This window comes from Seriola dumerili, unplaced genomic scaffold, assembly GCF_002260705.1.
Source record: "Seriola dumerili isolate Sdu_G_001 unplaced genomic scaffold, Sdu_1.0 BDQW01000801.1, whole genome shotgun sequence".
NCBI lineage: Eukaryota > Metazoa > Chordata > Actinopteri > Carangiformes > Carangidae > Seriola > Seriola dumerili.
The window spans coordinates 277,003-290,624 of NW_019175056.1; the positions used below are offsets into that span (position 1 = coordinate 277,003).

General features: G+C 41.5%; 1 protein-coding gene across 1 annotated transcript in view; it reads left to right on the forward strand.

The window, feature by feature from the left end:
- The window catches only part of cfap74 (cilia and flagella associated protein 74), a 46,844-nt gene extending 33,683 nt beyond the window's left edge, over positions 1-13,161 (forward strand). Inside the window, exons 21-36 of the mRNA XM_022765976.1 lie at positions 2,394-2,567; positions 3,422-3,555; positions 3,694-3,970; positions 5,289-5,423; positions 5,956-6,077; positions 6,484-6,618; positions 7,922-8,031; positions 8,144-8,199; positions 8,849-8,968; positions 9,177-9,332; positions 9,468-9,606; positions 10,970-11,124; positions 11,293-11,413; positions 12,032-12,168; positions 12,436-12,570; positions 13,057-13,161. Coding sequence (XP_022621697.1) covers positions 2,394-2,567; positions 3,422-3,555; positions 3,694-3,970; positions 5,289-5,423; positions 5,956-6,077; positions 6,484-6,618; positions 7,922-8,031; positions 8,144-8,199; positions 8,849-8,968; positions 9,177-9,332; positions 9,468-9,606; positions 10,970-11,124; positions 11,293-11,413; positions 12,032-12,168; positions 12,436-12,570; positions 13,057-13,161 — 2,211 coding nt within the window. The remainder of the gene's footprint in view (positions 1-2,393; positions 2,568-3,421; positions 3,556-3,693; positions 3,971-5,288; positions 5,424-5,955; positions 6,078-6,483; positions 6,619-7,921; positions 8,032-8,143; positions 8,200-8,848; positions 8,969-9,176; positions 9,333-9,467; positions 9,607-10,969; positions 11,125-11,292; positions 11,414-12,031; positions 12,169-12,435; positions 12,571-13,056) is intronic.
- Positions 13,162-13,622: the final 461 nt, after the last annotated feature.

Consider the following 13,622-nt stretch of genomic DNA (forward strand, 5'->3'; position numbering starts at 1 on the left):
AGTGGGTAGGCAGGGATTTACAGTATGTGACATTTTCTTATCTTTTTCTTATACAAAAGTTTCATATATTACATGTGGTTTTGCTTTCAAGCTCTTACTGAATGTAGGAAGCAGCATAGGCTGATGGCTGGCAAATATATAAGGATACACTCGTGTACAGAAGATATGAACGTACGCACTGACTTGAATAGAGTTACTACGTCTCGGACACCCAGGTAACTGACAGCAGGAACACTTATACATCTCTGATGGCCGTTAAATTCTCCTTGTTAAATCATCAGGACAAAAAAATTGCAACTGCTTTAGAAAATGTCTTTAGTAAAAAGTCAACGGATAAAAGCGGAAGTAGAAACACGGAAGACAAAATCTAATAAAAATCAAGATGAAATAATGAAATGCTAAAAGAGAGGAGATGTTTGGAAGTGATTAAAACCAGAAATAAAAGTGGGGTAATAGAAGGAAAACAATCCAGAAAGTAATCATAGAATAAAAGGACACACCAATAAAACAGCTTGAAATGTATGAATGAATAGAAAGATAAATAAATAGAATTCAATTAAAATCAGGCTTTTTAGAAACCTGGTAGTTTAAGCTGCATCTCAGATTAATTCACTTTTACGTTGTGGGTTAATTTTGGATGAACCTACTGGGTGTTGTAGTAATTAAATCAATGTGAAATGCAGAAACCAATGGAAAAGACAAGACCTCTCAAAAGAATTAAGTATCAGACACGCTTCAACTGTCCGTCACCGAACAGCGAGTCATTCACTTACAGTCACTTCTCTGTCCTTCACTCCCCACCAGAGCTCTGCCAGACCTCCATGTCTTTTCTATGGCTGAATAATATCTGATCAAATCTTTCTTTAAGTTTGGTCTCGGTTCAATGTTTTATTAACAGTTGATCTTTAATCCTTCCTCGTACCGTTACTAGCACATAGTGTTACAGTATTACATCCATTATATTTGTTTGTGCAAGGTGCAACAAACCTTTGTACCTAAATATCGTCCTCGTGGTCTGATCAGTTCAGAAAGAAAAGTTCTTACAGCAACTGAATTCCTTCAACTTGTCAGCAGCAGCCTTCATTAGAAAAACACTGAGCAGCTGCTTAAACATTCGTGTTGCATCGATGCCAGTACTCTTTCTCAGTAAATCTAAATCTGGTCTGTCTTCTCGCCATATTTTTCACACACACACACACACACACACACACACACACACACACCCAACACAACCTCATCCAGCCCCTATTCCCTCTTGTAAGGGGGGGGCAGAGCCCTGACGAGGAGCCAAAGACTGGGCCAGGATGCTCCTGCAGAGCACCAAAGCTGTTGCCCCCAGCCCCAGGCCCTGAGCTCCTGGCAGCAAACCAGTTGCATGTGCACTCACACACACAACCTCACACACACACAACCACATACACACACACACACACACACACACACTGTTGTATGGTCACCAGACGCCACAGCAGCCAGGAAAGCGATGGCACAGACTCCAGAAAACAAGGTCATTTGCTCAGCACTGGCATGACTCAAGGGGACAAAATTTTGAGAAAAAAAACACTGATCACGAAATCATAAGATCACTTTGTTTTCAAATCTACAACCATGAAAATATAATTTACCTAAAGTCGTGTTAAAGGACGAGACCGCTCTCTGTTTCTGTTGTCAACAAACCCACTGAAACGACCCGAACAATGAATTCTTCCTCCTCTGTGCCATAGAGCTTCACTGTTGTCCAAAAACTAATGAGCCACACTGATGCACGGAGTGACACGTTCCTTCATTAACGTGAACACACACATTGTAGTTTATTTTCAGTCACTTGGTTTGGTGCCGAGATTTAAATTCCTGAATCTCACTCTGAGCCCGCACTGTGTTTTGGATAGCACACACACACACACACACACTCACACTCGGATGACTATCTTCAGAAAAAGCTTCCACTTCAGCTCAGAGGACTGAGCTGGTCTCGTCTTAAACATGAAGTTGATTTGTTAAATAAGTGCATATGTTCATTGTTGTGAAATCACAGACTCAAGATGTTTGTCCCAATATAAATATGGAAATGTATAATTAAGATTTAAAATGTGATACCAGTACAGAACAACCACTGGGACCATTTCGCGTTGTGTAAATCAAACCATCCTGCTGTTCTACAGACATGGTTGCATTCTTATGCCGGTTGAATAAAAATATTTCTTCACATTTTTATTTTAAAATATTTTATATTTTACTGTTAAATGTTTCTATTTATATTTGAGCTATCTGACCTGCAGTACCTGCTTGTTTTTATCTTTGTTTATATTTATTTTCTTCTTCTCATGTTTATTGTCACGCACCAAAACACGTACTGTATGTTGAAAACCTACTACATGTGTGTGTGCGTTCAGGTGCAGCCTGTTCATTACACGGTCCAAGCAGTGGTGACCTCCTCTGACCTGCACTTCGACCGCACTGAGGTGAACTTCGGCTTCTGTTCCATTTACCAGTCGGTCAAGAGCAGCGTCCGTCTCACCAACCGGTCCCTGCTGCCTCAGGACTTTGGCTTCTTGAGCGTTCCAGAGGTAACAAGAACTTCTGTGGTTTTAGTTCGCAGTGTGATGAATAACTCATCTAATATTGAATGTTCCTGTGTTTGTGAAATAGATACAAACAGAAACTAGAATCACCTCCTCGTGGTTGTTTCCTCCACCAACCAGCCGAGCGGCAGGAAACATGGCCACAGTCTCTCCTTCCTGAGTTACAGCACTGAATAATGACCAGATGGGTTTTAGTTGAACATTATGATGTCACAGTGAAGTTGACCTTTGATCATTTGGATATAAAATGTCATCACTTCATTTAATCGTTATTGACATTTGAGTTAAATTGTGTCACAATTAGTGAATGAATTTTTTGAGTTATGGCCAAAAACGTGTTTTGTGAGGTCATAAAATGGTCGTTCCTGATGTATTGCATTCACAAGAACGTGAGATCACCTAGACCTTGAACTTTGACCTTTGACCACCAAAATCTAATCAGTTCCTCCTCAAGTCCAAATGGACATTTGTACCTAATTTGAAGAAGTTCACTTCAAGGCGTTACTGAGATATTGCGTTCACAAGGCCAAAACTGTGTTTTGTGAGGTCATAGCGACCACGACTTTTGACCTTTGACCACCAAAATCTGATCAGTTCATTCTTGAGTCCTAATGAATGTTTGTGCCAAATTTGAAGAAGTTCCGGTATTTAGTCATTATGATAATACTTGCTATGAGAGATAGTTACTGAATGTAAATACATTATTGCAAAAAAACAATGACGACCACAAAAGGATCAAAATCTGAGTTTGATTTTATATCTATTAAAAATCTTAAGGATTACTGTTATAATTTGGAAATATAAGCAGTTTGTGTTGTTTGTGTTCTCCCACGCTCCAGTTTATGGAGGTCCAGCCTAATGATGGCTTTGGTACTCTGCTTCCTCAAGAGACCCTGGAGATTGATCTGATCTTCAGCGCCAACAAGGCGAAAGAGTTCAGTTTCCAGCTCAGCTGCAAGTCTGGCATTAACAGGTTGACTTTGAATCCTTCACTGGGTGTAAATGAGATTGATTTGGTGTGATTGGTGTTATCATGTCTGATATGATCAATTTGATTACGTCCCATATTTATTAATTCATAACTATGTGATTTGTTTTCCTCTGGCGTCAGAGATTTCCTGCTGTCCTGCCGAGCCGTGGGCGTCCGCCCTCCACTGGAGCTCTCCCATTCTCTGGTCCAGTTTGGGGCCACGGCAGTAGGTGACCACTCCACCGCCACACTTCACCTGGTCAATCATGGCACCGACCGCCACCGGTCCAAACAACCTGTCACCCCTGTGGTCAAGGACGCTGTGGCTCCTGCACCACCCAGGCTGTTCTCCTTCACCCCACCCAAGGATTCAGACATCAGCATCACACCCTCCGCAGGACGGCTGCTCCCCGGAGAGGTGGAGTAGAACTCGTTGTGTTTACACTGATGTTAAAGGAGCACTCCACACATTTTACAAGTCAAGAGCAGATTAGTCTTGAGGATTGTTTTGGTTAGGGTTAGTATCAGTATCAATTCAATATGTAACAGTTCACGATTCAGTACATAGAAGACAGGAAACTCCACATAGTGACAAATAGAACAGGTGAGTTAATGAAAACATTTTTTTATTATTTGTATTAACTGAGCTACTATTCACCAGGTGAGTTGATAAAAAACATACTTCAATATTTTTAAATATTAAATATTAGTCACTTTTGAGCCACTCATCCTGCTCCTACGCAACTCATTCGCTTTGTTTGTTTTGCTTTGAGACAATTTCCAAAAATGAACTGTCTCATTTTACGCTGGTGATTGTATGACCCGCTGTCTAAATAATGCTCTTCAGCTTCATCTCCTGAGAATGTTTCTCATTTTACATTTAGACTAAATCTGACCCTAACATCGTTAACACAGTTACACTATTATAATTTTAGACCTGATCTAACTCTCAGCTCTACCTCAACACAAATTTGTTTGAGTTGAGCTTGTGAACTGAAACTTAGATCTTACGATGTAATGAAATAAAACCAAGGTTTAGAAGTTTTACATTTTTACTTATTATGAAAATTTGCATCAAACGTATGAAGAATACAGAGCTCACAGAAACTATTGTTGCCTGAGTTCAACTCAGTACAGTTACAAATAATAACAGTGAGACCAGCAGCCCCTGGCTCACATCAGAAGCCTCTATAGTGTGATGATGCCCTCTAGTGGACACCTGCTGGAGGTGAACAAGTCTATGCCGCAGTATCAGTGAGTTCAGAACACAATGCAAATAAGAGTGAATCTTGATTTTAATTGTATATTGATACGACGCAGGATCATATCAAAGTACAGATCATTTGAACGTCTGTGCAGGTTCTGGCTGTGGATTGTGAGAGTTTGAAGTCAGTTGACGGTGGAGGTCTTTCCTGCACACACATATACTGTTTATAGAAAAGATTAATCCATTGTATTAATTTTTTCCACTGGGAGAAATCCAGTAAATACTCTGCAGCTGTGAAACAGGGGGATTGTAAGCTGCTTGAATTGGTCCACGCTAGAGAAACCCCAGAACAGGAAACTGCCCAAAACTAATTTAAAAACTTCATTTCCAAACACGATTCAGAGGCTTAAATTAAAAACCACCGGGGTGTAAGAATACTACAATCTGACTGCCACTCTGAAGTTTTCTGCAAATGTGCACAATTCAATACACAATACCGATCACGTTATCCTGGTGTCCTCTCCACCAGAGATGCCTGGTGCAGGTGACGTTCAGACCCAGACTGTTGGAGCAGGAGGTCCAAGAGGAGGCGCTGCGTCTCCTCCACCGAGCCGGCGTGCTCCGGGAGAAGGAGGCGGAGATGAACAGACAAGCGGAACAAGAGGTACGACGGCAACCCCATGTTATCCATGTTAACCCCCGACGACGGAGTATCAGGGCCACAGCGACACTTTTCAAGAATAAAGTCGTAATTTTGAGGATAAAATCATAATATTTCAAGAAGAAAGTCACAATATGAGAATAAAGTTGTAATTTTAGGTTCCATGTTGTTTTAGAGGAGAAATATCAGAAGCTTTAAAATGCGGAACGTGGAGCATCCTGGGAAGTTCTACTTTAGCAGAGGTCTCACAAATAAGGAGATACTTCATCTTCATCTTTATTCTTGTAATGTTACGGCTTTTTTCTTGATATATTACTATTTTATTCGTGTAATATTATGACTTTTTCTCTCAAAATATTATGATTTTATTCTCAAAAATTTTAGATTTCTTTTTTTTCCTCCTTGCTACACCGGCGTAACCCCCCGCCAGTGTCGGGGTCAGGGGTTGAGCTCATCTTCACCAGCTTATACAGAACGTCCTGCTGATGCTACCTTTGCATGAACCCATCAGTCATGTCTGTGTGTGTGTTGTAAGATCCCAGTGGAACCCAGCAAAGGAAAAAAAGCGTCTGAGAATCAGAAGAACAACAAGATGTCGGACGAGCCAAAGACAGAGAAACTGACTGAATCACCAAATCCTGCCGACATACAGCCAGGGTAGGAAGTTTAATTCTCACTCCTCACATTGTATCACAAATTACTTTGGAAAACGCGACGAAAGTTTGCTGAACCGAAGTAAAAATTCATTAATAAATATTCTATTGCCAAATATCAAAGATAAAGAGAATAAATTATTCTTTAGGAAATATCTCTCACATGTTCCCTGAAAGTCTGTCTAAAGTCAATTAATAACTTGATCAGAAGTCTGAAATCCAACAACACTGAAATATAAATTACACACAAAGTTTTTACTTGTACATTCTCTCTTCCTCTAAAGTGATTTCATCAGTATTCCCTCTGCTACACCACACATCCTGCAGCATCTCAACGCAGCCGCAAAACCTCGATCAGAAGGATTTCGCTGAGTTAAACAGTGTTTGTTGATTTATTTACTTACGTGTAGGTCAGAGCGGTATGAGGAGGCCATGGCGTCGCTGCTGTTCTCCTTCACTCGGCGCTACAGGGAGTACACCGTTCCCTGCTTCGTCTCAGACGGAGACCCGCCCGAGGAGGACAGACAGGCTCAGCCGCCGTGGAGGTAACGCTGGGTCGGCCTCCATACTCTCCTCCACACACTTTGGTTAATGCAAACTGTGCGTTGACATAAGAAACATATCGCCTCAGAGGAGTTACTGCTTTTGACCAAGAAATAGTCTTGACACTTTAAACCACAACATGTCTGTTTTTATTCTTCGGTTTTTGTACAAATTAAACATTCAGATAAAAGGTGTTGATTAGTGAGATTTAGTTTTTACCTTTAGACAGAGTGAGGCTAACTGTTCCCTCTGTTTCTGGCTCACATCTGACAACGTAACCATACCGACAATTTGGAAAACAAATTCATTAATTTACTATAAACCCACTGACATACAGAAAACCTAGAGCCTCTGGTGGCCTGGGCTCCTGAGGGCCCTGGGGGCCCGCTGCATAGCATTTAGCAACATTAGCTTTCCTCTCATATGAAATATAAGCAGCAGCTGATCTGTGGAGTTTATTTCTTTATCCAGAACTTCACAGATTCCTGTGATGGTGGAAACATCTGGGCTGTCCTTTCAAAAATAAATCTTCACTTTAACTCTAATCATGCAACACAGTAGAGATATGACCTTCATGTATATCCAGCAAATAGAAGAAGAGCTGGGTCGTTAGCATAAGCCACCACATCTAAAGAGAACAGGAGGAGCATACAAATTAAAATGAGTACTTTACTCATTACGACCCTGTGACCTCTCTTGTTCAACTTCTTTGTGGCATTTCTGGTTCCGCCATAACTGCAGCAGATGAATCATCAGGAAACCAGTTGAGAAATTTCTCAGAACTGTGATTTCTGCTCATCATAAACGGGACCGCAGAGTTTACGACATCAGTTTATATTGTGGAGGCAGCTCAAGAAATGTCAGAGAGAGCTCCGGTCCAGTTACAGACGTCAGTTCATGTTCAGCACATCAGAGAAGCAGGTCACGTTCTCTCACAACAGTTATTAATTATTACTTATCAATTAAGACTTGCACCCAAAATGGTTGGTCACTAGCTCTTATCTTCTTCTTTGGTATTTAAAGTCCAGCTTTTTGAAAAGTCCTTGAGGCTCTTCAGCTCTTAAATGATAAACCTTTTCCACTTTAGGGTTATCCGTCATTTTTATTCCAGTAGTTTAGACTTTCACATATTTTTAATGTGTCTATTTCTAAGATAGCTGTGCTGTGTTGAGCTCATGCAAAACAATTTACCCAGATCAGCTGTCTGCATCGACCACCTGCCACCTGTATCCATGAAGAGCTTTCATGAAAAGTGTGCGCTGTTGACCCGGATTTCACAGCTTGTCATGTCCCATATCTCCTCAGTCCCTTCAACACGCTCTACCTGAAGCTGCAGTGTGCCGCGGTCCGGCCCTCTCTGGTGGTCGTATCCAACGATGGACACGGTGCGATAGACTTCCTTCAGGTGGCAGTGGGTGAGTCCCTCTCTTGAGTTCTTCACGTGCTGTAAACGTTCACTCGTGCATTCAGCTCTCGCACCTTTTTGCACGTGTTTATCGTGTTTGTATGTGTGTCTTGTATTTTCAGGGCAGAGGGTGATTAAGAGATTTACAGTTCAGAACATTTCAAAGGAGTCTGTGGACGTATCCTTTCTCCAGCTCATATGAAACAGAAACACAGCGACTGAAGAGCTAAGAGTCAAATTTTTAAATTTTAAAAATTTTAGAGTGACTGATTTGTGATTTATTTGTGCTGCAGATCTGCTCCACTAACAAAAACCTGATCATAACTCAGGCCCAGTTTTGCTTTTACATTTCTTTTTCACAGTTTTGAGGAGTTATGTTAAATTTGTGAATGAATTCGATCAACGTGTGAAGGTTTTAAAATGACTCTCTGCAAACAAGGGGGCAAGCCCCGTGGTTTGTTGCTGCTGGGAGGCAAGCTGGGACTTGATCAACCCCCGGCCGGGTCACCTGGGTGAGGGGGGTCTGATGTGAAACCAGGGCATCTCACTTTGAACAGGTTTTATGTGTTGAAATAATAACTAAAGAAACCTCTTGACAGTGTGTGTTGTGGATTGTAGTGATGGTGACAGTTTCCCTGGAGACAGATGTTGCTTTTGAGAATTTTAAATAAAAATTGAGTGCTGTGGCCTGCATGTTGGTTTGGCATCTCTTTATCACAATAAAATATGTCTTAATCATAAATGGATACGACTACAAATACTAATGATAAATAATAATAATTATAATACAGACTGTTCACCACTGCTTTTCTTTGACCATTTGCAAGCTGAGGTCGTCGGTGCTGGATATACACGGCCCCTTTAATCTTCTTAATGCTCTCAGATCCATAAGACCCGGGGAGAAACACACTGTGGTGCTCGCCTTCAGCCCGACTCAGGAGAAAACGGTGGGTTCACGGTTCAGGATTTATCATGAAGCTAGATCTTTAAAAACATATAAACCTGTCACCAGTGTGTCACACTTTCCCCACTACTGACCGGCCCAGAAGTCAGTAAGTGAATTACGACACCCCATGTTAATCTACTGATTTGTCAATGTGTCTCTCAATTGAGAAACCACATCAACTATTGAGTGAAACCTCCACTGTTCTCCAGTACTGTGAGACTCTGCAGATCCATGACCAGAAGACGACTCTGGAAGTGACTCTGTGCGGGGAGGGCGTGGTCCCTGCTGTCACCTCGTCCCCCCCTGGAGGTCTCCTCGACTTTGGCTACGTGTTGGAGAAGGAGAGCACCTCACGGGTCCTAAAGGTCAGTTAACAGTGAGTCAGGGGCTGAAGGTCAAGAAGGAGAAGAACCAGAACAAGATCACGCCTCGGTGGTTTTGAAGAAACCTTGTGTTGACTCTTAATGTGCGCTGATTACGTTGATGCTTTCTCTCTGCAGCTGCAGAACAGCTCAGCGGTAGCGGTGGGGTTCAGGGGGCTGTTGGCCAGTGTCTCTCCCTCCAGGCCTCAGGGTGGAGCTGACCAGGTCGCCCTCCTGCTGGGCCGTTACACAGACTCTCAGGTCCAGCCGACTGTGGGTAAGATGTGATTAACACTTCACCGAACCACTGGGAACCCTGGGAAACTTTTGACTGCTTGAGCTCCAAATGGAAAATGACATAGAGCACAACACTGAGTCCATGTTTAAGCTTTTTTACTGCATATTTCCCTGGTTTAGATCAGGATTTTAATACATTACATACAGATCTGTTTATGTTTGAATACAGTTTATATTTTGACACTCGCTATTATCTATTAATAATTAAAGCTATACTGCGTTCAACCATGTTTTTTCTCTTTCTCTTACTAAAGTTCACCGATGAGGTGAATCCAGTTAAAATCCATTTCACCTCATTGAATTTCCTACATTAATTATCTGCAAAGAGAAGCTGTAGATGTTGTGATGAGCAGTAGCTTTTAGACTTTAAGGGCTCTGATTTCACGAATCAGTGATTCACACCAACAAGCAGTTCTTGTTTTCATGCTGTTACTGTTTCAAGCTTTAAAATGTTTGAGGGACAACAGGCGGAACTTTTTACTGCAGTTTTTGTAAAATTTATTGTAGAAATAAAGTTTGTTTGTGTAGTAAAAAAAAAGAAGCTTAAACTGAATGTTTAAACCTTTTTTTTATTATTGATTTATCTGTTGCTGCAAGAAGAAGTTCTTTATGATCTCCAATGTCTGGAAAGTTTATCTTTCATTTACATGATTAATAATTAGTATTGATTACATTTTGGCTTGACTAATAAACCAGCCAAGGCCTGATACCAGTTTATTGCAGCTATATCAGTATTGGTGTAGATGTCATGATGTCATGATGAAAAGAAGCTGGAATACAGAAATGCAAAAGTAGGTTTGACGCATTTTACAATCAGTATCACAGTTACAGAGTTTGTCCACCAGAGGGCGCTGGCAGGAGGATTTTACAAGTGTAAAACATCTCAGTCAGTATCATGGTCACATTAAGAACAGATTGTTCACAGTATGAGTTCATGTAAAAAGAAATACTAAAAGCAGATACCTTTTTTTTATGTATTTTATACAATCTTATATTTTTTGTAATTCTAGTCAATGTGAGATCTTAACGTTTCTCCACTGAGCTTTAACTTTGTCATTGAGCATCTTTTGTTCTCAGTTGAGTGACAGCATTAATTAATACTGTAAGCATCAGATTATTACAACCTGAGCATCACACTACCATAGATCAGAAACGCCTCCTTTGTTCTGCCATTACTGTATATATACATATAATATGGAAACTAGTACCTCTCATATTCAAACAAGCAACATTTTGGACATTAAGAACATCTGACAACAACACAAAGGCTACAGGCTGTCTCATCATTTAATAACATACATGACAGTGGCAGACATATTAATTATAACACTATATCTGAACAGGAACCCAGAACTACAGTGGGCTGAGTGTTTTCGGCGTGGTGCCAGCAGAGGGCAGCATTGCTCCAGGACAGAGCCAGGACGTCACTGTCACCTTTCAGCCCGACCACCCGTCTGTCAACTACTCTGACAGACTCACCATAGAGCTCATGAATAAGGTCAGCAGAACACACACACACACACACACACACACACACACTTTAAGCCTCAATTACATTTCTTTACTCAACCTCACCTTGGCCTTAATCACATGGTCCAGGTGAAACGCCGTCCTTACTGCACCCTGCATGTCCTCTGTGTAACGCCGCGTGGTTTCTGTCTCTCAGAGTGAAGTGTGTGTGATGGACCTGAAGGGCGCCGCCTCTTCACATAACATGTATCTATATGGAGGAGACCTGCTGACTGTGCCCATCGAATCCCTCCTCCCTCCACTGACTCAGCTCACAGGTAGCAAAGCCTCCGTCTTCCTCTCTTCCTCCTTCATATAGTCATCATTATTACAAATTCAGCTTTAGCATATTCTCTAAAAATCCTGAGAGCTCCAACTAGACAGGCGACTCAGGCAGAGAAAATCAAGACATTGACACTATAAAGATGACTAATAACTCCCAGACACATACCATAATTTATGCAAGCGTGGACAGCATATGTGAAGTAGTCATTTATGCTAATCATAGCATGCTAACAGCCCATGTGCTTGTCACCAGCAGTAGGATCATATTTCACTACAAGATCCATGTGTGAAAATACACACACTTATAATATAACATAAGTCACAGCAAATGTTTCTAAATCAAAGAACCAAGAACCAGATAAGACCTTGAGCTTTTCCAGGAGCTGTTGAGATATTTCAGTCTGGACTAAAGTGACCGACTGACACATATATGTTTCCATCTCTAGAGTTATGCCACTAGCATTACAAAATGGTTAAACAGGATGCAAATGAACTGTGCCAGAAAAAGCCCATTGGGTCTGGTGTTGTTGGCTTCAAAGTGACATGGACTATTATTAAATAGTATTTGCAGTAAATGGGATGAAGCTGATCCTCTCTCTCTGTGTGTACAGGAGAGTCCGAGGTGACGGAGAAGCCCAGCGTCCCTGTGCTAGTGACCCTGCAAGCTGGCCGCAGCGGGGGGGCCATCACCCCTGCAGTGAGGGAGCTGCATGTGGGCTGCATCTGCTCCACACAGCCCAGTAAGAAGGTACTGTGATGTCATCAAGAGCAACGGAGGCAATAGGTTCACACAGATGCAGGATGTAACTAACAGTGATGTGAGATGCATCATAAGAGGTTTTAATAGATTATTTCAGGGATAAACATCATAGAAACTTCACAATATCAATATCAATAAAATTCAGTGTCATTATTATTCTGTAAATTGATGTCTTCGTTATACAGCTGCTCTGTGCCGGATTCATTCCCCCAGCTGGTGTTGATCGTGTGTCTGTTTGGTCGTGTTTTTCTCTAGAGTGCCGAGTTTTACTGGGATAATGTGGCGTCCCTTCAGCAGCACGGCTTCAGTGTGGAGCCCAGCAAAGGCGTTGTGGAGGCGGGCCACAAACGCACCATCACCGTCACCTGGACCCCTCAGAGCGGATACAAGGTGAGGAGGAGATGATTTTAGACAAGTTAGAACTTGAAGTTGTGTCAGTTGGGATTTGATGACTTCATACCTGATGTAAATCCAGTGTTTTAAGAACCTCTTTTTCTGCTGGACAGTTTCAGACACATTTCAGTGTTGTAAAATAATATAAAATACCTGCTCGTTTACAGTGACATCTATTAATGTCAGTGTGATGTCACCTGTCAGAGTTTAAAATCTATTTTCTTCAGCCTTTTCCTTCCTGATAAAGATTAAATCCTGGTGAAAACACTGAATTCTGGTCGATTTTCAAACAGAAATAGACACATTTTAAGTCAATAAATATATATATTGACAACCTTCAATCACCATCTACATTCTAAATCCTGTATTAAGATGTCTGAACTTCACACTGTGTGTGTGTGTGTGTGTGTGTGTGTGTGTGTGTGTGTGTGTGTGTGTGTGTGTGTGTGTGTGTGTGTGTGTGTGTTTGTGTGTGTGTTTCAGCCCTATGAGGTGGTGCAGACATGTGTGCCTCTTACCTTGAAGGGGGATGAGAGGAACGTTTACAGAGTCACCTTGATGGCTTTGGTCTCCACAAACGCTGACTGACCTCTACACAACCTGGACGACAGCCAGTGGGGAAATCTGCTCACACACACACACACACACACACACACACACACACACACAATTCATAAAGACGTGATACACTGTTTATACTGTATATGTAACAAGCAAAATGATATTAAGATAAATAGCGAGACACATATTTCTCAAACAGAGTGAGTCAGTTATAGAGGAATATAACGATGACATTTTCAGTGACTATCCATTAAAACAACACAGTTTTGTTACAACAATCCATCTCGCTCCACCTTTGTGTAAAAGCACCCGTTTTCAGTCGTAGACTCGCAGTCATTTGTTCCATTATATAGTCCTGCTTCAGTCTCTGCACCCGCTGAGTTCTGGTTGGTGGTTTTGTATCTTTCCATTTCACCATTATCATTTTCTTGGCAAATCAGTGGAAGAATCCACGTTACACACAGTATCTCTGATCTGAGTCATAGATC